Below are 19,318 nucleotides of genomic sequence, written 5' to 3'. Positions count from 1 at the left end.
TCGACTTCACCGAAATGCTACGGATGCTATGGCGACAATGACTGAACCTTCAGAGTACAAGGAATAATCCACAGATTACGAGAAAAATGTAGAGACTTGTTCAGTTTATAGCCAATGCTGCCATGAGAAGAGGACGAATACGGACGTTGAAAACGCGGTATATGGTTCGTTGTGGTTTACATCTCCCTTCTTCTCGCATAAACTTACACTTACCTTTTCTCCTATTCCGGTTTCTGCAAGCAGAACTTTGTAGATAGAACCCATTGCTGTAGAGGTGAGTATCGCGCTCATTTTATCAGCCTCTCGACTATCTCTAACCAGATTTTACTACAGTCTTCATTCAATATTCACGTATAATGCTCCCTCAAACGCTCTGGATAATGCCTCGAATTGTAGACGAAGATGTCGAAATGCATGATGAACCCTCCCCGGCCTCTTGGGTTCCCCACTCCTCCATCTTGAAAGCTGGTCGCCAGTTATCTACCTGGTTCTTCTCCAACCCAGCATGTACCTTCCCAGCACCGCCAGTAATCGGCGCGCAGAACACAGAACGGACAGACTCACCGCACAGTCTCCCTCGCGATGCGCCTGTGGATATGGATATCGACACTGCACCTCCGCCGAAAGTGCATGTCAATTCGCTCCCGGTCGAGATGCTTCGCGAGATATTTTTCCATTACACCCATACCGTCAACTCGCCCCTTCCTGAAGCCGATATCCGCCCTGGCCGACATCGAAAAAGCCTCCTTAAATCGGGAAGAGTTGGCGTCAGGTGGAAGGCATCGACCAATCCAATGACTTTGGGCCACGTTTGCAGTTATTGGCGCGCCCTGGTGCAGTCCATGCCTACACTGTGGACCACCATCTCCGTCACCTCTCCGATGCCGTCTGATGTGTCCTACTTCGCCAAATGGCTGGAGCTTTCCGGAGACATGCCCCTTCGGCTGGTTATTTCCGATAAGACCCCAGGGGGACACCCAGACAGAGGAATTCGTGGTGTGATGCGTCTTGCATTTGCCCACAGCCGCAGATGGAAGGACGTCTCCCTCCACCTTTGCGATGCTATTGGTATGGATTTCTCATCCTTTATCATCCCGGCCACAAGGACCGACTTCCACCTTTTGGAGCACTTCGAGCTGGACATTGCACATGCGACTCCCGAACAGGTAGCAGCGTTGTGTGCCACGGTGTACTCAGCCGCCCCGAAGCTGGAAACTGTCCGCTTCGGCGCGTCGATGGTCGACGTCGATATTTCGTCAATGCCTTGGGGTCGTCTAACCAATGTCGAGCTCAACGTCATCAGTGGATCCCAGATACCCCAGGTTTTAGCAGCAAGCGGAAACCTGCAAAAATTGGCGATACAGCTCATCAGCGGTCCCACTGACTCCCTCTCCGACACCTATACCTTGCCTCTCCTCGAAAGCATCGCATTGGGCAAGGTTGATGATGCAAGCAACATCCTTGCTGCAATCCGAGCCCCTTCCCTTCGTGAGCTTCGCCTGTTGCGCGGCTTTGGTTTATGTCCACCCAGAAATGCCTGGCTCAAAGCCTCTCCGGCGTTGATTCAAGCTGGGTGCAAGTTGGAGTCTTTCTACGTCGCGAACCTTGACATGGAAGAGGGGGAAGACATTCTCATCGACATGCTCCATTGCCCCGCCATGGCCTCTCTTCGAGCGCTTACCATAGCATCTAGGGTTACCGACAAACTCCTTCGGTCCCTTGTCTCAACGCCAACTCATCCAAACACCCTACCACTCCTTGAAGCTCTGACCCTATCTACTGTAACCCCACCTGACGGAGAACTTTCTGCCATGATTCGATCCCGGACGGGTCACAACGGTGCACTACGCTTCGTACATGCTAGTCTATACAAACCTCACCACGCATTGTCCTCGTCGACTCGATTCCCGGGTGTACAGATTACATTGGAACACATGCACTAGATAGATTTAATAATAATGGTCTTCCTGTCTTCGACGCCTGGGTCGGATTCCACGGCACACATGAGTAAGCTCGAAGTTGGGAATCCTTAGGACTTCGGCGCAATGGTGACGAAGCTGAGATACCAGTCCTTCCGAGAGACTGCCTCTCAATTGGAGCGATTGGAGTGAAGTCGATGAAGGAATCAGCTGAACGGCTTGGTTTAAATCCTTCGGATTCCCCTCCCCGAAAAGGCGGAGGGACAGCGTGGCAAGTCGTGGAAAGACAATACGGTCGAAAAGTGGAACGAGAGACGCAGTGGCTGTGAGTGTCAGAGAGCGCAATGTGTGGCTCCCATACGGATATGTCGTGGAGGCTCCCATGGCCAGGATGGGGTCCTTGTCTGTGACTTCACGGACGTCGAGGATTTCGAGATGGGGGCAACCTGAAAGAATCCAGAGTATGTCCTCAACTGCGATATCACAGTCCCTGATCGACAGTCGGGTAGTCATCAGGGGTAGCTCGTTGAGAGTGCCTTTGAGGTTTGAGATCGGGCCGTGCCACCACAATCGCGTCTCCACAACCTCGCTGCTCCTCCGGGGGTGGTGAGCGGACAGATCCATGCCCTCCACCTCAGGCTTCAGAAACCCAAAGGCACCATGGTCCTCCGTCAAGTTGGCTACGACCTCAAGCCGAACCGGAAGATCGGGGTTTCTGAAGACAGTGATGGGGGATGTATCTCGCCGTAGTGCTTGACCCCTTCCTCTGGGCATAACGGGAGGTGGCGGAAGTGGCGCGGATACTGGGGCTTCGACCCTGCGGACAAAGTGTCGGCGAACAGGGTAGCGAAATCGGAAAGGGGGCGTGGAAGGGACAGTGGCGACTGGGTGGCCCTTCTGGCTATCGGTTTCCTCGTCGGCCTCCATCGCGTCGATATCGATGGTGGCATTGAGTACGAAGATGACATCCTGTGGCTCTGGGGCTGGCGTCGACGTCGAGAGACGTGTAAATGGTCGGTAGAGTGCTGAGACCAGAATGCATCCCACAGCGGAAACCACTCGGACGATGAGAGTGAATGGTCTGGCGACGACTAACAAAGACGCGTAGGATAACGTGAAGATTGAAAGGGCGATGCTAGTGACGAATCTTGCAACGAGATGAGGATAGCTGGTAGAGCCATTTTGTAAATGATGTGTGTGTCGAGTTGGAGTGTGCTTTCGAATGGGAAGTCCGTGGGTGTGGATTGGGCGAACACCGCCCTGGAAAGAGACTGATTCCTGTTGTAGCCGGCGCTGGCTTGAGGACGACATTTTCCTGCTGCGAGGGTATGTGGGTCGAAGCTCGAGTGTTACCGATGTAATAGGAAGCCTTTCCGATAGCCTTGAACTGGGATCGTGTCAGTTAGTATAACTAATGAAAGGTAGAGCTGCATGCAACTCACATATGTGGGCGATGAGCCCTCCAGGAGCAGTTGTGCAGTGAATCGAAACCCTTCAAGAGTGGCAAAGGCCCAAGAGTTGGTGGGCGAAAAGAAAGTGGCTTATCATTTCTGCCTCGTTGCCCATATGAGTTCTTTCGAGGTTGCTATGTCTAAGTCCACATGTCGCCGTCTATTGTTTCTTTATTGTCTAGTGGCAGAAGATAGGGCGCTATGTTTCCGAGAGATTGACGGTTGTCTGTTCAAACATTTTGTTAGTTGCTTTTTAAGACGGTGCGTGTCCACTTTCAGTGTGGAATTTCTGTCGCCCTGTCCGAAAGATCGTCGAAGCCTTGAAAGTCCAAGGAAACCCATGGGCGCTCTGTGCTGATGGGTGAGCCGGTTCCGCCGCGTACACATCAGTCGGAAGTCAATTTTTGAATGATGGGAAGTCTCCCGGCCGTCTTGCAGAAACGGTTTCCCATGGTTGAAGCTGCAGTGAGAGCTCAAAAAATACTCTTTTGCATTGGGAAAGTACCTCTTATTACATCGTATGAGAATTCAGCTCATGAGAAAGAAAGTGACAAACACTGAATTCGTTGCTCAGCGCTCAGCTGTTCGGAGTTTCAAACCCACGTTCCTCCAGCGATTGTCAGCAACTGACTCCCGGTGAAAGCTCTCGCCGACCCTCATTTGGATTGTTTCCAAAGGATAGATAGGTGCTTTTACTCGAGGATTGCTAATACAGGAACCCGGACCCTCTGGTAACTTTCTACTACTTCGCTCACCATAGGGCCAAACTGGATGGTACCTGGTTAGACCAGCGAATCACGATAGGGATCGCATTGACATCCCCCTCGCCGGACGCTGGCGGCTAGAAGCGATCTAAGTCGACCGTGAAGCATCAGAATTGAAAACATACTCCAAGCGTACATCGTTTCACGCTGATCTCCAGAGGCTTTTCCACTGAGGCTGCAAGTTTTGGCGAGTCAACTTGCAAGGTGTCAAGGCGCCTCCTCGGGGGCGCAGTCGGAATAGCTTGGTCCATGAAATCCAACCATCATTGGTTGGGCTCACTACTATCAAAGCGCACGAGAGAACGCTCATATAAATAGGTATCCCCCAGTTGCCTGAATATTGGCAAGTGAAACAGTCACCAGAACAGCATACTACCACCAAAAACCCCAAGTCGCCATGTCCGCCACCAACAAGACCACTGTTACTCGCTTTGAAAACTCGGGGCTCCTTGAGCTCCTCAACAAACCGAGCCTCCACGTCCTCCAATACGGCAGTATCTACCTCGGTATGCGACGCATTGAACCGCGTTTGGGAACTTGGGCACTCGTCCTTCGACAGCCAAACTCGCCATCGTCGCTCATCTTCTACATCAGCGCCACCGCCTGTACCCCAGTCGGCGGTGCTGCCGACCAGCCTCCAAGGTACATGTACAGCCTCAAATCCAAGGGCGCTATACTCTCCAAGCTGGCAGTAGTGGACGAGGCGGGGAACGTAGAGAAGGAAATCATCGACCCTGCCGTCCTGGAATTGGCGCCCCACCTCAGCCCTATCCGCTCGGTGTGCGTAACGTACTTTGAGGTGAGGCAGATCCTTGAGATCCATATGGCATTGGAAAAAGCGCTAAAAAACGCAGTTCGTGTTAATACGGAACCGGAGTGGGTTGTCAGCCAGCGCTGGGTTGAGCAAGCGCTCCTTGCGCTGCAAAGTGCGGGGTTCGCCACGTCTATTGTAGAGAGACGTGACCTTAATCGCGCGTTGGGGAAGTTAACAGTCGGAGATGATGTCCTTCTCAACTTCCTCTGACTTAGAACTTGGTAGACTTCGTTGACTCTCTAACTTACTTAGAACTTACTAGACTTTGTTGGCTCGTGGCAAATAGAATGTAATCAGCCTTGACTGGAAATCCAATGTGAAGTTTTGCAATCACAACACACAACATCCAAGTGTACAGATAAGTAAAAGATCCGACCAGAACTCGGTAAGCATGAACCGTACAGTATTCAAGTTATATGTACCTATTAAACTCTTCCTTGGTTATCAAAGCCTGGGCACGAAACGGTAACTCAGGGCGATCCCCACGCGCAGCGACTGGGACAACAGGTCTCGCAACACGTCGACAGGTCGCCTCAGCTGGGTTTGTTTCCCATGTGGCATTCCTACTCGAGGCTTGTTGTTTTGGGCTCTAGGACAATTGACAATTGTGTTTACTGGATTTTTGACCTGGAGCTGGATAACCGGTGGATCACATCACGATCCTGAGTCGACATGCGGCTCGAGGTGGGTACGGTATTCCTCAGCGAGTCACCCACGCGCCATCAAGACTAGATAGCAGTCCTTTCGAAGAAAGTATTACAAGGGTGCTGTGATCTTCGATCCCTACCAATGACACTGTGACAAGGCAACACATCAGCGTGGGGAGCCAAGAGCGTCAAAGCGTCCCCTCGGGCGCTCAATGCAAATTCAAAGGCGCTTTGACCATGAAGTCAAAGCGTCGGTTTTAAGATTCCAAGCCCGCAGTCAAAGCGCTCAATCGCAAGTTCATATAAAATGCGGTAAGAACGACTGGAGTATCGGCAAGTACCACACACCCTCCAGACCGTCACAACTCCCAAAGCCACCACAATGTCCAGCTTCGCCACCATCACTCACATCGAGCACGCAAAGCCTGCTAAGAAAAGCCTCCACCTCCTCCAATACGGGAGTACCCACGTCAGCACGCGCCGCACCGAACCGCGTTTTGGAACCTGGACCCTCGTCATCCGAGAGCGTGGCTCGCCTTTTGCAGTCGTCTTTCACGTCGAGGCTACTGTCTGCACTAAACTCGGGGGGACCACTGTCGACCAACCACCAAGGTACCATTACAAGATGAAAGCCAAAACCCTCAAACTCTCCAAGAAGAGGATAATCGACGCGAACGGAAACCTGAGAATGATGATGGACCCTGAGGCGTTTCAATTGGCTCCCCACCTCACTCCGATCCGCTCGTTCCGGTTGACGTCTTTCGAGGAAGAACAGACTGCGGGTATCTGGGAGGTATTGCCAAAGGCACTGGAAGATGCCGTTCATGTCAATACAGAGCCTGAGTGGACTGTTAGTCAGCGCTGGGTCGAGCATGCCCTCCGCCGCCTGCGAGACGCGGGGTTTGACGTGCCTGCTGTGGAGAGATCTGTGCTTAATCGCGCGTTGGAAAAGTTTAACGTGGTGGGAGGAGATGATAACTATCTTCTTAACTTTTTGAACAATGAATATCGCTAAGTTTGAAGTGTTGCGATTGTAACCTGTAGATTCTGACAATGAAATTGCTCTGTAGTCACAAAGTCCGATCGAGATGCTAGAGTCGAGCCAACCAGGGCTCCGTAAGAGATAAATTTACAGTGAAAGGCTATAATACCAGGGAGCTCTACATACTGGCATGTGGCTTTAGACCAGCGTTGATGGAATGAGCCGCTCAAAATTCCCTATGCCTAGATCTGAACTCTTTCTTCAAGGTGAGCAAGGGCCGTGGTACCAAACGCCCACTAGCATCCAAACCTCGCGCAGAGACCGGAATACCAGGTCTCGCAACGGAAGCATGAAACGCAGGCTTCACCATCGACTTCCTCCTCCTATCATGATGCCGCCCGCCTGGGGAATTCGAAGTTTGACGCGCGACAAGGTAGTCCTCGAGTGCGTCGAGGAACTGGCGTGCACTGATTGGCTGGTCATCAACTCGCCCTTGTGTCTGTACGCTTCCAGCCTGGGCCCCGCTGTCCTATAGAGGAAGGAACAGGTAAGTTGTGCGGCAAGCAGATAGAGAGGACAGAATTCATAATTACCTTTGCGCCGAAAGCGGGCTTGACAATAGACTTCTTCGGCTTCACGGACTTCCTCCCGCCTCGAGCTTTGGTAGGTTTCTTAGGCCCACTATGCGGTTTACTACCACCCTTAGGCCCACCCTTAACCCCGCCCCTCTTAATCTTAAATTGCAGATTATCATACGCATTCCTAACAGAATCCACAGCGCCCTTTGGCTGATGGTGATCGTTCACCCACTCTTGCTGTTGATGATGATCGGGAGCCCACTCTTGTTCTTGTTGAGGGGAATGGTTCTGCCATGAAGGTCGAGAGTCGGGCGCTGCTTCTTTGGTGTGTCCAGCGGCTTGACCGACTCCTTTTGAGTCGTTCTATGTAGCAGAAAGGTAATTTCGTTATGAATCGAGAAGACTGACAGACAGAAGGAATAGGAATAGATTTTACCTGATGGTGACCGTTGACCAGCAACGGAGAGATCATCGAGACGAGGATAAGAGGGAAGATAGCGAGAAGCTTCATCGTTTGTAAATTATATTAGCGATCAACGCAGAAGAGAATATGGATGAGAGTAAGAGGTCGTGTACTGAGCGATACCAGCCACCCCAACTACACCTTTATACCCTTTGAACACCTCTGTACTGTGGACGAGCTCCCCTCGATCCATCATCCGACTCGGATCCTCAGAACAGCAGGAGATGTTCGTCTCCGTGCAGTCGCCTGCACGTACCTACTTAATCTCTACGACAGTCAGATAAATTAGACAAATCAAAAATGTCAGTAAGTATCACGCTGGAAATACTTGGCTTATGCACTGCACCAGGTCTCGTAGTAGCGTTCACAAGATATTAAGTTGGAGGACCCAGGCCTTGTGATGAGGCACTGTACTCCCCTCGAGAGACATCTAGTAGCACCTTCACTCACGGCACCGCTCGTAAAAGACCAACAACTTCGAATTCGTGCCTCGCTTCGAATTCTTCCGCCAGTCCAACTTCCAACTAACCGCCGACTTCCCAGCGATGTACAAAGACGATGTAAGGTCAGAAGACTCAATTCTTTACGGCAAAGTATGGCCGAGAACCAGGAAGCCATGGTTCCGAACGTAACCAAGGCGCCAACAACAAGGGTACACCCACAGTCAACCAGTCTTCGTTCCAATCGCTGCGCAGCGCCTTGAGCGCAATCGTTAAGGGGTATCCAGACAACAATCACATAGATTCTCAGACCTCAGAAAGGCCTACCTAATTGAAACTTGAATGTATGCTACCAATACTACTACTTAATGGTTAATAACTGTAAGCTTGGAGAATAAACAACATAAAAAATTGTGTCAATGTTACAGAAAATATGGGGTGTTCGAGTGCGATGTATATGGTTCTTGAGCCTGAGTGAGAGAGATAAAACGAGGAAGAAGTAACAGTGCGATGGGGTTATATGTGTATGTGGACGAGCGAAAGAGATGATGTTGATGACGAACGATAGTAGACGTGATAATAACTGATTGCGACGAACGGAGATGGGAGAAAGAACGGATGGGATGATCATGAGTCAAGGAGCGAAGATGCATGGAACCTAAGATTCGTGTAACTAAGAAGAGAACGCACGTATGTAAAATAACCAAGCGAGTCCCAGCAGAGAAATCGTAACCAAAGATTGGTTCGCAGATCGTTCGCCTCGCTCATCTTCTGGCAACCCGTTTCCGCTCTCGGCCGTCTTCTTCAATGTCCATGGCTTCCGAAGGCGTAGGGATCACGTTGACGTTCTGGTTCTGGGCTTGCGCGAGATTACGAGAACTCCTTGTCCTCCGACGATGAGGGAAGGTAGATCCAGAGTGGTTGAGGGGGTTGCTTCCGAGTGAGCCGGCGTTGGAGCTGGGTGAGGACACGGTGGACCCCGCGCTGACGACAGGGGACGCCGAATCCATCATCATCATGACATGACGGCGCTTGGCACCGACGAGGGGTGCGTCGGGGAAGGGTGTGGAGTTGGCGGAGGGGGAACCGAGTGTCTCAGTGAAGTTGAAGGCGGAAGGAATGATGTTGGCAGTCTGCGCGTTGAGCGGGGTGAGGGGGTCGACCTTGGCTGGTGTTTTGTGCTTGGATGAACGGAGCTGGTTAGGTCGGAGTACGGTGGATGGCGGCGGGGAAGGCGATGACGGCTCTGGCGGTGTGCCGTTGGTTTGTGTTATGGGTGAGCTAGGTGTGGGTAGAGATGATGTTTGCTACGGGGTATTTAGAACATTGAATACCGATAATAAAGCAAGATATTGACTTACGGGAATCTTGAGGGAACTGGGCCCAGGCACAGCAGGTTTGCGGGCGGGTGCTGTTGTGTGTGGTCTGCGCTCCTTCTCCTCGTCCTCGTCGTCGTCGTCCTCCAGCGCCTTGATGGCCTCCAGCCGCGCCTCTATCCAGTCCATGACCCTCCCAATCGTCATCCCTCCACCGTCGACAGCGCTCGACGGCCCTGCCACGGTCGGTTCCACGCTCTCCGCAGACACCCCTTGCTGGATGAAATTCAGCAAATCCTGACACGCAGTCGCATAGCCAGTGTTATAAGCCCGTTTAGCGCTCTTCCTCGAAGAACGATAAAGGGTGGTGATGCTCAAAGCAGCAGCTAGAATAAAGGAGAAGTCAGAACTTGAAAAGATCTCCTGATAAGCCGGAAAAAAGGTGGATGATTACCTTTGAAGTTATTCAATAGTTCTTTCTCTGCATTCTGTTGTCCTGCCGGTAGTGAGTTTGCTAGAGTGTTGAGATTGAGAGATTCCATTGAAGGAATAAGGGCAAAGGCCGAGTCACGACGGTCAGAGAGAAAGGCTCACACTCCCACACGGAGGAATGTGTTCATGATTGATTATATAATATCATACACGTGCTGCCAAGCACCGAGTCGGACACCCAGATAACCAAGTCATATTCACAACTGAGGGTGGACAGAAACTGCATAGATAGGTAGATAGATTGGATAAATAGCTAAGAGGGATGATGAGAGAGCAGGATGTACCATCTTCACCAGATCAAGGCTGAAAGTGACGTCAGGTACTGTCAGATCACCCAAAAAGGAAGTACTCACAGCAGGAGCGAGGGAGGGGAGAGGGCCTGAGGCGGTAGCAATTTCAGGGAAAGGCTCGCTCGGGCACTATAGCGCTTCATCAACACCTGTTAACTGCAAGAAACCGACTGGAAACTTACCGAAACCTCAATATCATCGACAGTAAGGCCACCAGGGATAACAGGAGCAGCGTTGTTGGACACAGCAGAAGGAATAACGTCAGAGCAATCGGTGAGGGCGTTCCTGTCGAAGCCGAGAACAGACATCTTGGCCATGGCGGCGCGGTATCGCTGGCCCATAACTTCATTGCTGCCTGTCGGTCACAAAAATTAGAATTTTGGCCAGGCTAGACGGACCAAAGGAGAGGGAACTGACTGGTCATGGATTGCCATCGGCAGGCGGTTCGGGAGTCGCGAGCCAATAGAGCATCGGACCTCATGCGGAATTCGCCAGGGAAGGGGGAGAGCTCCTCTGCAAAGCCGAGAGAAGGGCCAGGCTGAGTGGTACCCTTGAGCAAGGTCTGCATGACATTCATGAGTTTGAGAAATTCGTGGATTACATAAACACCCGACGCACCTCAATGTAGAACTGGGTATCGAAAACTTGAGGGGTCGAGTCCAAAGGAGACCTCTATTTCAGTGTTAACACCAATTCATAACAACGCACACAAGAAAACGTACGAAGATAGCCGAGTTCAAACCCTCCTGAGAAGCCAAACTATGCGCAGCAAGCAAGTCAACGACTTCATCAGGGCTGAAGCCTGCATCGCCCATACGATCCAAGATGGCAGTGACAATGTTTCCGGGACCGGGGATCAACGAAGGAGGGGAGGGTTGGGAACTGTTGCTCCTGCCCGTCAAGAACTCAAGTCGGGGAGAGCCAGGGCAGTTGGACATGCCGACGGCAGTGGCGAATTGGATGCTACAGTGATAGAGCAGATGAAGTGTCAGAACTCTGTCATTGTGAAAGTGATGAGAGGGTTCCCTTACAGATCGCCGAAAGAGACACCGTGGTTGATACCGACCGCGCGGAGGGCTTCGATGGTGTCGGTGAGGCCGCCATTAGCCGCTGTAATCGAGGGGCCAAGTAGTCAACATCCGCCAGGTCTAAAGCTCAAGACACCAAAACGACTTACGGAAGGCCAATTCGATGTTCGAATGCGCAATGATGGAGCCATCTACAAGTTCGTTCCAATTGAGTCTCTCGGATAACCTCGTGGGACTGCCAGTGCAAGATGCCTACCAGCTCCTCCACCACTATAAATAGACCACCGTAATCAGAACGGACCGTTCAAGTTCAGGAACAGACGCGAAGTATACGCACCCGAATTGACCAGCAGCAGTCAACGCCGGCGAAAATCCGATCGCGTCATGGAAAACAATCTTTAGAACACCCGTCATCAGAAAAGCGAACTAATGATAGAACATAGAACTCGAAAGACCCACTCTAAGAATCTACAAATTCGCGGGTTAGGATATCGGAACGGTGTAAAATAGGAATGATGCTCCACGTACCTTGCGAACAGGGCTCTCTGCACGTTTGAGAACGAAGGAGATGATCAGTAAAGACATCCGAGATCAGTCAAACGCGTGGAGCGAATGTCCTTACCACACTTGGACCCTTGGTAGCTATAATTAGAAAGGTGACAGTCGCGTCGGTGAGAATGCGGAAAAGGATTGTTCGGAGAGAAGGAACATACAAGTTGGTCTGAAGATCGTCTAGAACGTCGAACCAGACGCAGCACTGTGGAGATAGAAGATTGGTATTAGAGCTCCTGTCCGAGTCGGCTGATCCAGAGGACGGTCGAGGGGCTTACCTGGCTGTTCGAAGTGGACTGTCCACCGGGGCAAGTGACTGACCCGCCTCCTCCAGGACCCTGGGGGAGAGCGAGGGCACCGATGATGACAGCAGCGAAGGTGGACAAAAGCGAGAGCTTCATAGTTGTCGTTCTTGACGTCGGAAACAGCGTTCAAATACAAAATGGAAGAGGACTAGTAGTAGAACAGGTGGGTTTTGAGTGGAGACGATTAGAAGTAAAACAAGTGGTTCTGTTCTGCTTTCCACTCTCCTCAAAACATAGCGCTTTTATATGTTCTCTGGATTCCCATTTCCGGTGCATGGAGGGCAGGAATCACCGCTAAACTTCGAGCTCCTCGGAAAACCCTGATCGCAAGAGCGAACATAACAGCATCGATTTGTCGATAACGTACCCTTTTCAGGTGGGTACCTTGCCGTTACTTTACACCATCTCCTACCTTCAAGTCATAACTTGAGATTTAGACTTGAGTAAAGGTTATTAGTACTTACCGTTATTCTATGTATTCACATCATTGTACGACTGACGGTCCGTGCGTAGGCTTGCCACTTTGAAGGAATATGACAGCCTTAGTACTCAAAAAGTCGAACGTTAGCCCTAGTTCACGGAACTGGAACGAAAGGACGCAGTTAAAACGCCAGCGCTTATTTTTACACCGTGACCCCAAATCGCACTAACGGCATACGCGCACATCCATGTGCACCCTCGTTTACTTGGTTCAACCCTTCGATCATGTTTCACAGGGGTGGAGATCCAGAGCCGTCGGAAACCATTTCCACAACGCTCAGTCGGGCAGAAGCCTCAGGGGTTCGAGGTGACGCGGACGGCGCATACTTGCCGGTCCCCGACTCGGGGATTTAGACGTCCCCTTCGAAGACCGCCGGTTTGGGCAAAATGCAACGTGGTATCACTGCTAAGTGAGGTATGGTCTCCAAGACAGCTTTGAGCTTGACCTTCAAACCTTCACGACCAAGGTTGGACCATGCACAGCTCTTGTTTCGAGGAGGGCGAGTTGGGCGAGCGCTTGATCCAACCCGCCTCGAGGAGACCGCTTTGTGAGATAATTCCTCTGAGGTCAGATGGTAGATACTACGTTATCGAGTGCTTCTTTCGAGATACTCATCATATTTTGCAGTCCGCTTGTTTCTCGGGCTTCTATGTGCCGGTGAAGATAGCCATATCCCACATTCGGATATCTTTGGAAAGAAATTAGGGTAGGCTAATCCCAGTGAGACCCAACCTCATCCGTTTGGGCAATCTGTAAGGAGGATGTCTAGTGGGACTCCTAACCGGCTCCCAACATCCGACCGCCACAAGGGCTCACGCAAACCAAACCCCATATAGTTCGAACTTACCTCTTCGAGGCTGCGCAACATGAGACCACATCACCACCAAATACATGTCAAAGTCCTTGTCTTCAGGAAGTGGACGTTATCTCCCCACAAGTGGAGACTGGGAAAGAGCTGTAAACATCAGAAACACCACGGGCAAAAGGATGTATGATTTGGTAGGGCTTTATGTTATCTCTTTCTCTGTGCGCGTAGGGATGATCACTGGCAGTGTTTTAGAAAAAGATTGATTGTGATTGGTTTACTCGGGATACCGGACTGTGACTCGGACTTATTAGCAGTCAAGTTGTTCAGGAGTCTGAATCGCTCTTGTATGTAGTATGTCAGATGGCTGCGTTGAGTATATTCGAATGCGAAGGATGCCCACCGAGAATAACCAGGGGCCGGAGGAAGGTAAGAAGGTACGCAGATCCCACAGGGACGAAATAAATAGAAGGAAGCACTAAACGTTTCTCAGGTACCAAACCAGTGGAGCACTCATTAACAAAGCGCCCATGGCTTCTCCCAGCGTCCCTTGGAGCTACCCGTGTCAGCCCCTGTCCGAAGCCCTCACGAAATCCCATTGCATGCATTTACCTCACCTCGAACAATGACACGACCTCTTGACAAAAAAAAATCCCGTCAATTGGCTAACCTGTTAGCTGACTCCAGGCTGAGGCTGCGCATGTTCATGTCATTTATTATACCGGCTTGTAGAGCCCATTGATAACCATCGACATCCGACATCTAGCCAACAACAGCAGCGACAACAACGACGTATTCGACTCCAATGCCGTAGGGTACCTATGCTTCTTTGTTTGATCTCCTGTTCGGTCTTAATTTGTTGTCCAAAACCTTGGATCCCGTCATCCGGTACTTGACTCCCTGCTTTACCGTGATCCCTTGAAGCCGGTATGGTTGTCCGTACGGTGTTATCGGTATGGTTATATCCCATCGAATCAGCTTGAACGGTGACTTCTAATAAGCGAGTCTATCGCTCGGAGATAACATTCCAGACTTCGTAATGATACTGCTGAATGGAAGCTCTCCAAAGTCGGCGCCTATCATGCTAGTTAGAGTTTGTGGACCGCTTACTTCGATATGAAAAGGGAAGCGGAAAGAAGGATTCACCCTTCTTCTTGTCACAAGTCAGTTATTTCTGTATCTTCGGCAGGCACAGCGCTAGATGAGCCCATGTCACAAAAATCGAATCGACCGTGAATTCATGAATCAGAGGACAGTAGTGAGCAGGTATCGCTCGCCCAACCTCCACCCATCCCAAGGCGGGCTCGTCTCCCCTATTCATAAGTTACCTTTCCCCTTCGGCATACGACACACTGTAACCTTCACAACAGAAAGCTAACCACACCCTTCAAATAAGCTTTTACGCAATACCGCAACCCCGGTTCAGGCGTGCACCAACTGTCTTCAAGGTCCGACGGGAAAGCTCGAGCGCTGGACGACTAATGACCTGACTCCCTGCCGGAGACCGATGGAGGGACGCGTAATTTCGTGCCGCGGGTTGAATCGCCTAATTGTGGACTTGCAAGAGCGATGGAGCTACTACTTAGCACTCGCGCCGGGGCATACGCGTAGTATGGAAAACACAGAGTTCATCCCCATTCCTTCCTTCCTTTCTTGTCCATCTCTGAATTTGAATTTTGAAGTCAGGACCACGCAGCCTACGCGCCCCACCCCTCAGGCCAAGTTAGTGCCCACGACGACCAGAACCCTCACCTCAAAAACCACACCGAACGCAGAAACCAGGGTCAATGATTACTCTATCAATACACAGCGCATCTCTACCACAACCCCTCTACAAATACCACCCCGCCTTCACCTTCCTCCTCCCCACAACAGGCCTAACAACCAAAATCCCACCCACCAATCCACAAATCGTAACAACCAACTGCGCTTTATTGAAACTCTCACTCAGGACGTCAAACGTACCCGAGGGACTGACGCGCGTGAGGAAGAGGTCGAGGGAGCCGTAGCTGAAGACGAGAGAGGTGGATTCGAGGAGGGAGGGCGTGGTCAGGATGTGCTGGGTGCCTGCGATCTGGTTGGGAGGTGGACGGTTAGTTTGTTGTTAGAGTGTTGAGAGGGTGCCAGAGGGTTAAAGGGATGGGGGAAGAGGCGAGGGAAAAGGAGCAAGAATGAATACACACCTGATAATAATGCGAAATAACACGCTTAGGATCATCAGGAACCACAGGATCATACTGTATCAACCCCTCCTCCATTTCCTCCGATGTAGGCTTCCTATGCGGTCTCCTCGGGTCCAAGTACCGACGAGGGAAGGACTGCAATTTGTTGTTCTTCGTGGCGACTGGAGCGAAGAATTTAATTGAATGGAGGCAGCAACATCAGCCCGAGTGAGGGAAAAGATTGTCAGAGTGAGCAAAGGATTGTCAGATCGAGTAAAAGAGGAAAGGGAGAAAGAAAAACGGAACGCACAAATCATATCTTTACTCGTAATCCCAAACTTGGTCATCGTAGGCGCCATAGCAGTAATCCCGTGCGGGAACACAAACGATTCTTCATACACCGTCAAATCGAGCGTCGCATTTGAGTAGGCGGACATATCCGAGCTGTCATAGCGGAACGAGTTGGTTAGACTTGAACCAATAAATATTCAGAAGGAACGAGCAGACTCACCTCCTAGTCTTCTCATCAACCCCACCGCCTTCATAAAACTCCACCGAAACAACCCTCCATCCCTTACTCCCCAACCCATCTTCCGCACCCTCGTAGTAATGCCACACCAACCAATTCTCCGTCAAACTCGCATGCAGATCGCAGACGTCGTCGTAGGACGCGACCTCGCGGTGGTAAATTACGCTGCCTTTGGTGGCGTCGAGGACGCGGATTGCGCATTTGCCGGTTGATTTTTTGGGGGTGTTTGTGCCGTTTTGGTTGTCGGTGGTCGATCCTCCTTCCTCCGTAGCGTCCTCCACACCACCTGCGATGGATGCACCCGAATGCGTCCTCGAAACAACAACAAACAACCGCGGATTCAAATACTTGTACAACGTCGTCCTATTACCCAGGACCTTCCCAAGTGAAGCGACAGGCCCGTTCGTCGAAGGCGGGAACATCTTCTGGACCTCCTCGCCCTCTTGGAGGGGGAGTGTCCACGCCTCGTAGGCCCTCGGTTTATCAGACACTGCGGAGGAAAGCGTGAATTGGTACCCGGAAACCCGATGTCCGCCGGTAGGGCTGGCGACTTTCATCGGGAAGGAGAGTTGTTTATGGATAGAGGCGAAGGAAGTGGTGGAGGATGGTGTTGGAGGGTATAAGTGCGCCTAGGTGAGTCGGTAGTCAGTTACTCGGAATCAAGAAGAAGATTTGGAATCGAGGAGATGTGAGAATGGAGCGAGGAGATGAATGTGGAGGAGATGTGGAGAACAAATTCATCCCATCTCAACTCAACCTCCCAAAAAAGAATACAAAAACCCAAGAAACCCACCTGCATGAACTCGTCCAAAACAACCACACTCCGCCCATCCGGGAGGAGGAACGACTCCGTATACGGTCCTTCGACCAATTCGATGCCTTCGAGGAAGCCGGGTGCCGCAGGGCGCCTTGTCTCTTCGTTGTTTTCGCTATTGTCAGAGGAAGATAAGGGGACTGAGACGTCCTCCCCCGTTAGAGCGTTAAAGTGGTATATCATCGTCGTAGCTTGGCCCTGTAAAAAAATAAAAAGTGAAAGGTAAAAAGAAAGGATTGAATCGTTCGTGAGTAAGTTATTCGAGGTAAAGAGAAGAGGAGGGGAGACGTACGTTCGAAGCTCGTCGCTCAGCTACCAACACCACCTCCGCTCTAACCTTATCCTTGCCCTCCTCTACACCCTCCCCAACCACAACATCATTAACACCCCTAACAACCCACACCTTCCTCGCACTCACACTGCCGCCCATCCAAAACGCGCTCCCAAGCCCTAGTGTCCTCGTCCATACAATCTCGCCGTTGCTAGAATCCAGAGCGTAGATTTTGCCGGGGGCGGTGAATGTTAGGAGGATTTGGCGGAAGGAGAAGGGGTCGCGGAAGAGAGGTGTTGTTTGGGGTGTCGTTGTCATTGTTGTGTTGGTGTTCGTGTTAGTGGTTGCAGCTTCCGCGTCAAGTGGGATGGAAGAACCAGGTATGACCACCGCAGCAGACGTCGCACTCGCATAATCACCAGTAACAAACCGCCTCACGAAATTCACTATATACCGCGGCAAGTCCCGCGCTTCGACGGCGTGTCTCAACAGTCTTCCTGTGAATCCTTCGGATTTGGTGAAGTCGGCGGTGGTGGAGATGACGAGGGGTTCGGGGAGTTCGACGAAGGTGGCGAGGGTGGTGGTGGCGAGGGCTTCGTGCCGGGTCCAGTGGTGGTTTAGAGCGTCGGGGGTGGATGGGGATTTGGAGTCTGATGTGGTTAAGGAGGGTGAGCCGAAGAGTTGGACGGCGCCTGAACTTGCTGTCGTAAGCAGGTGCGGGGCACCGGAGGACGGGAGCGTGAAAGCGATGTGGTCGAGGATGCCCTCGTTGTTAGTGTCGAAGGGGACGGTGTAGGTCTGTGTTTGGTCAGTCGTCGACGAGGCGTTTACGACGTCCAGTACAATCGTCTACGACCAACACCCCTAAGTCAAAACCTATCAAGAAAGATAGAGGGAGAGAAACGCACGTTAAGATCCTGCGACCAATGCGTCCGCGCAACGTATGGTCGTCCTTGGTCGTCCACTCCGCCGTTAAACAGCACACCCAGCCTCTTCGAGTCGAATTCGTATAGGGACGAGGCGGTTGTTCCGTCTTGGGATACCTGGAGGAGGCGCGAGCTGCCGTCTGGTAGTTGAGCCAGAACCTGCCCGTGGTTCGTCAATCCCAGATCGAGGAGGTACATCAACTTCTCCGCAGTCTTCACGTCATGTGGTTTATTCGAGAGCGTGGAGTCGAGGACGAGGGATTTCAAAGATGTGTTTTCGACCCATACGAGGACAGGTTCGGTTGTTTTGTGGGCATCGTAGAAGGTGAAGACGTCGGTGAGGGTGTTGGTTATCCCCGAGGGTATTTCGCGGTCGTGCAGGAGTTGGCCGGTGGATGCGGAGAGGACGACGACGTTCAAAGAGAGAGAAGCGACACCTTTCGTAGCTCCCACTACATAGACTACGTCTTTCCGTGCTACGACCTTCAAGAACATCGTCTTACTTCCCTGGTCAGGCGAGTACCATGTCCACAGTGTCGACCCGGTGTTTCCTTCGAGGAAGGAGACGGTGTGGCCGTTGGAGAGGACGTAGAGGCCTTGAGAGTCTGAGCTGAATGCGATGGACTTTCCGAGGGAAGGTGGGTGGACGAGGAGGCCGTCCTGGGGAGCGTGGAGGGAGCGTTCGATGAGGAGGGCGCCGGTTGCGGTGTCGAATTTGCGGAGGGTTGAGCCGCCTGGGCCGGAGAGTGTTACAACGACTGGGGGACAGGGGTTAGATTTATAAAATAGCCTTGCGGAGGGATGGGGCACCTCGTCTGTTTGGATAAAACCCGATAATTGGATCGTCCGCTTCGAATATATATCTCCAAGCTACTCATATCAGCACAAACTCGACTCTTGACGAACGAAGAGTACACACCAACAGACCCGTCCCTCACATTCAGCCCCGCCAAAACATTACTCCCCGTAGCAGTCACCACGACATCCTTGAGTACAAACGTCGGCGCTGTAACCGGGGAGAGCGTCACGGGGACACCAACGAGCTCCTTGCGCCAGTCGATGACGCCCACGTCTGACTCATGTAGGGCAAGGCTGGATATGGATAGCGCGCATAGAAGCCAGAACCACGCGAGTAGACGCATAAGAAGGGAACGACGTTGTGGGGAGAACGACGAGAGAGGGATGGGCGTGACGCTGACGAGGTAGGAGCCTTTTTGGGAAGGTTGTTCCCGCCGGGATCAATCAATTGTCGCTGTCCTCCTCTTATCTCTCTCTCTCCTCATTCCACC

General features: G+C 51.7%; 9 protein-coding genes across 9 annotated transcripts; 3 read left to right on the top strand and 6 right to left on the bottom strand.

Annotated features, from left to right (window-relative positions):
- Window positions 1-380: 380 nt before the first annotated feature.
- CC1G_02110 (hypothetical protein) lies at window positions 381-1,943 on the top strand (the record flags this gene model as incomplete). The annotated part of the gene is made up of 1 exon (XM_001834322.2): window positions 381-1,943. The coding sequence occupies one exon, from the start codon at window positions 381-383 to the stop codon at window positions 1,941-1,943; it is 1,563 nt and encodes a 520-aa protein (XP_001834374.2).
- An 86-nt stretch (window positions 1,944-2,029) lies between these two features.
- CC1G_02109 (hypothetical protein) lies at window positions 2,030-3,230 on the bottom strand (the record flags this gene model as incomplete). Its single annotated transcript, XM_001834321.2, has 2 exons — window positions 2,030-2,088; window positions 2,213-3,230. The coding sequence occupies 2 exons, from the start codon at window positions 3,228-3,230 to the stop codon at window positions 2,030-2,032; spliced, it is 1,077 nt and encodes a 358-aa protein (XP_001834373.2).
- A 1,301-nt stretch (window positions 3,231-4,531) lies between these two features.
- Window positions 4,532-5,158, top strand: CC1G_02108 (hypothetical protein; the record flags this gene model as incomplete). Its single annotated transcript, XM_001834320.2, has 1 exon — window positions 4,532-5,158. One exon carries the CDS (start codon window positions 4,532-4,534, stop codon window positions 5,156-5,158), a length of 627 nt encoding a protein of 208 aa, XP_001834372.2.
- Window positions 5,159-5,977: 819 nt separating this feature from the next.
- CC1G_02107 (hypothetical protein) lies at window positions 5,978-6,610 on the top strand (the record flags this gene model as incomplete). The annotated part of the gene is made up of 1 exon (XM_001834319.2): window positions 5,978-6,610. The coding sequence occupies one exon, from the start codon at window positions 5,978-5,980 to the stop codon at window positions 6,608-6,610; it is 633 nt and encodes a 210-aa protein (XP_001834371.2).
- A 193-nt stretch (window positions 6,611-6,803) lies between these two features.
- CC1G_02106 (hypothetical protein) lies at window positions 6,804-7,666 on the bottom strand (the record flags this gene model as incomplete). The annotated part of the gene is made up of 3 exons (XM_001834318.1): window positions 6,804-7,106; window positions 7,171-7,518; window positions 7,592-7,666. The coding sequence occupies 3 exons, from the start codon at window positions 7,664-7,666 to the stop codon at window positions 6,804-6,806; spliced, it is 726 nt and encodes a 241-aa protein (XP_001834370.1).
- Window positions 7,667-8,822: 1,156 nt separating this feature from the next.
- Window positions 8,823-9,941, bottom strand: CC1G_02105 (hypothetical protein; the record flags this gene model as incomplete). Its single annotated transcript, XM_001834317.2, has 3 exons — window positions 9,829-9,941; window positions 9,420-9,760; window positions 8,823-9,365 (listed from the first exon to the last, which is right to left on the bottom strand). Exons 1-3 carry the CDS (start codon window positions 9,914-9,916, stop codon window positions 8,823-8,825), a joined length of 972 nt encoding a protein of 323 aa, XP_001834369.1. The 5' UTR covers window positions 9,917-9,941.
- A 222-nt stretch (window positions 9,942-10,163) lies between these two features.
- Window positions 10,164-12,137, bottom strand: CC1G_02104 (peroxidase; the record flags this gene model as incomplete). The annotated part of the gene is made up of 15 exons (XM_001834316.1): window positions 10,164-10,169; window positions 10,220-10,285; window positions 10,339-10,511; window positions 10,574-10,718; window positions 10,775-10,828; window positions 10,879-11,119; window positions 11,188-11,266; window positions 11,334-11,375; window positions 11,441-11,454; window positions 11,522-11,580; window positions 11,644-11,652; window positions 11,713-11,729; window positions 11,807-11,826; window positions 11,898-11,941; window positions 12,015-12,137. The coding sequence occupies 15 exons, from the start codon at window positions 12,135-12,137 to the stop codon at window positions 10,164-10,166; spliced, it is 1,092 nt and encodes a 363-aa protein (XP_001834368.1).
- Window positions 12,138-15,158: 3,021 nt separating this feature from the next.
- On the bottom strand, window positions 15,159-16,575 carry CC1G_15333 (hypothetical protein; the record flags this gene model as incomplete). Its single annotated transcript, XM_002910380.1, has 4 exons — window positions 15,159-15,401; window positions 15,511-15,671; window positions 15,800-15,933; window positions 16,001-16,575. 4 exons carry the CDS (start codon window positions 16,573-16,575, stop codon window positions 15,159-15,161), a joined length of 1,113 nt encoding a protein of 370 aa, XP_002910426.1.
- Window positions 16,576-16,656: 81 nt separating this feature from the next.
- CC1G_15332 (endoplasmic reticulum protein) lies at window positions 16,657-19,171 on the bottom strand (the record flags this gene model as incomplete). The annotated part of the gene is made up of 5 exons (XM_002910379.1): window positions 16,657-17,030; window positions 17,125-17,952; window positions 18,012-18,787; window positions 18,840-18,899; window positions 18,949-19,171. The coding sequence occupies 5 exons, from the start codon at window positions 19,169-19,171 to the stop codon at window positions 16,668-16,670; spliced, it is 2,250 nt and encodes a 749-aa protein (XP_002910425.1). The 3' UTR covers window positions 16,657-16,667.
- Between the last annotated feature and the right edge of the window lie 147 nt (window positions 19,172-19,318).

Source organism: Coprinopsis cinerea (assembly GCF_000182895.1).
Source record: "Coprinopsis cinerea okayama7#130 chromosome 10 map unlocalized cont3.10, whole genome shotgun sequence".
Classification (NCBI taxonomy): domain Eukaryota; kingdom Fungi; phylum Basidiomycota; class Agaricomycetes; order Agaricales; family Psathyrellaceae; genus Coprinopsis; species Coprinopsis cinerea.
The sequence above is the reverse complement of the archived record's forward strand: the minus strand, read 5'-3'. Positions and strand labels throughout refer to the sequence as shown.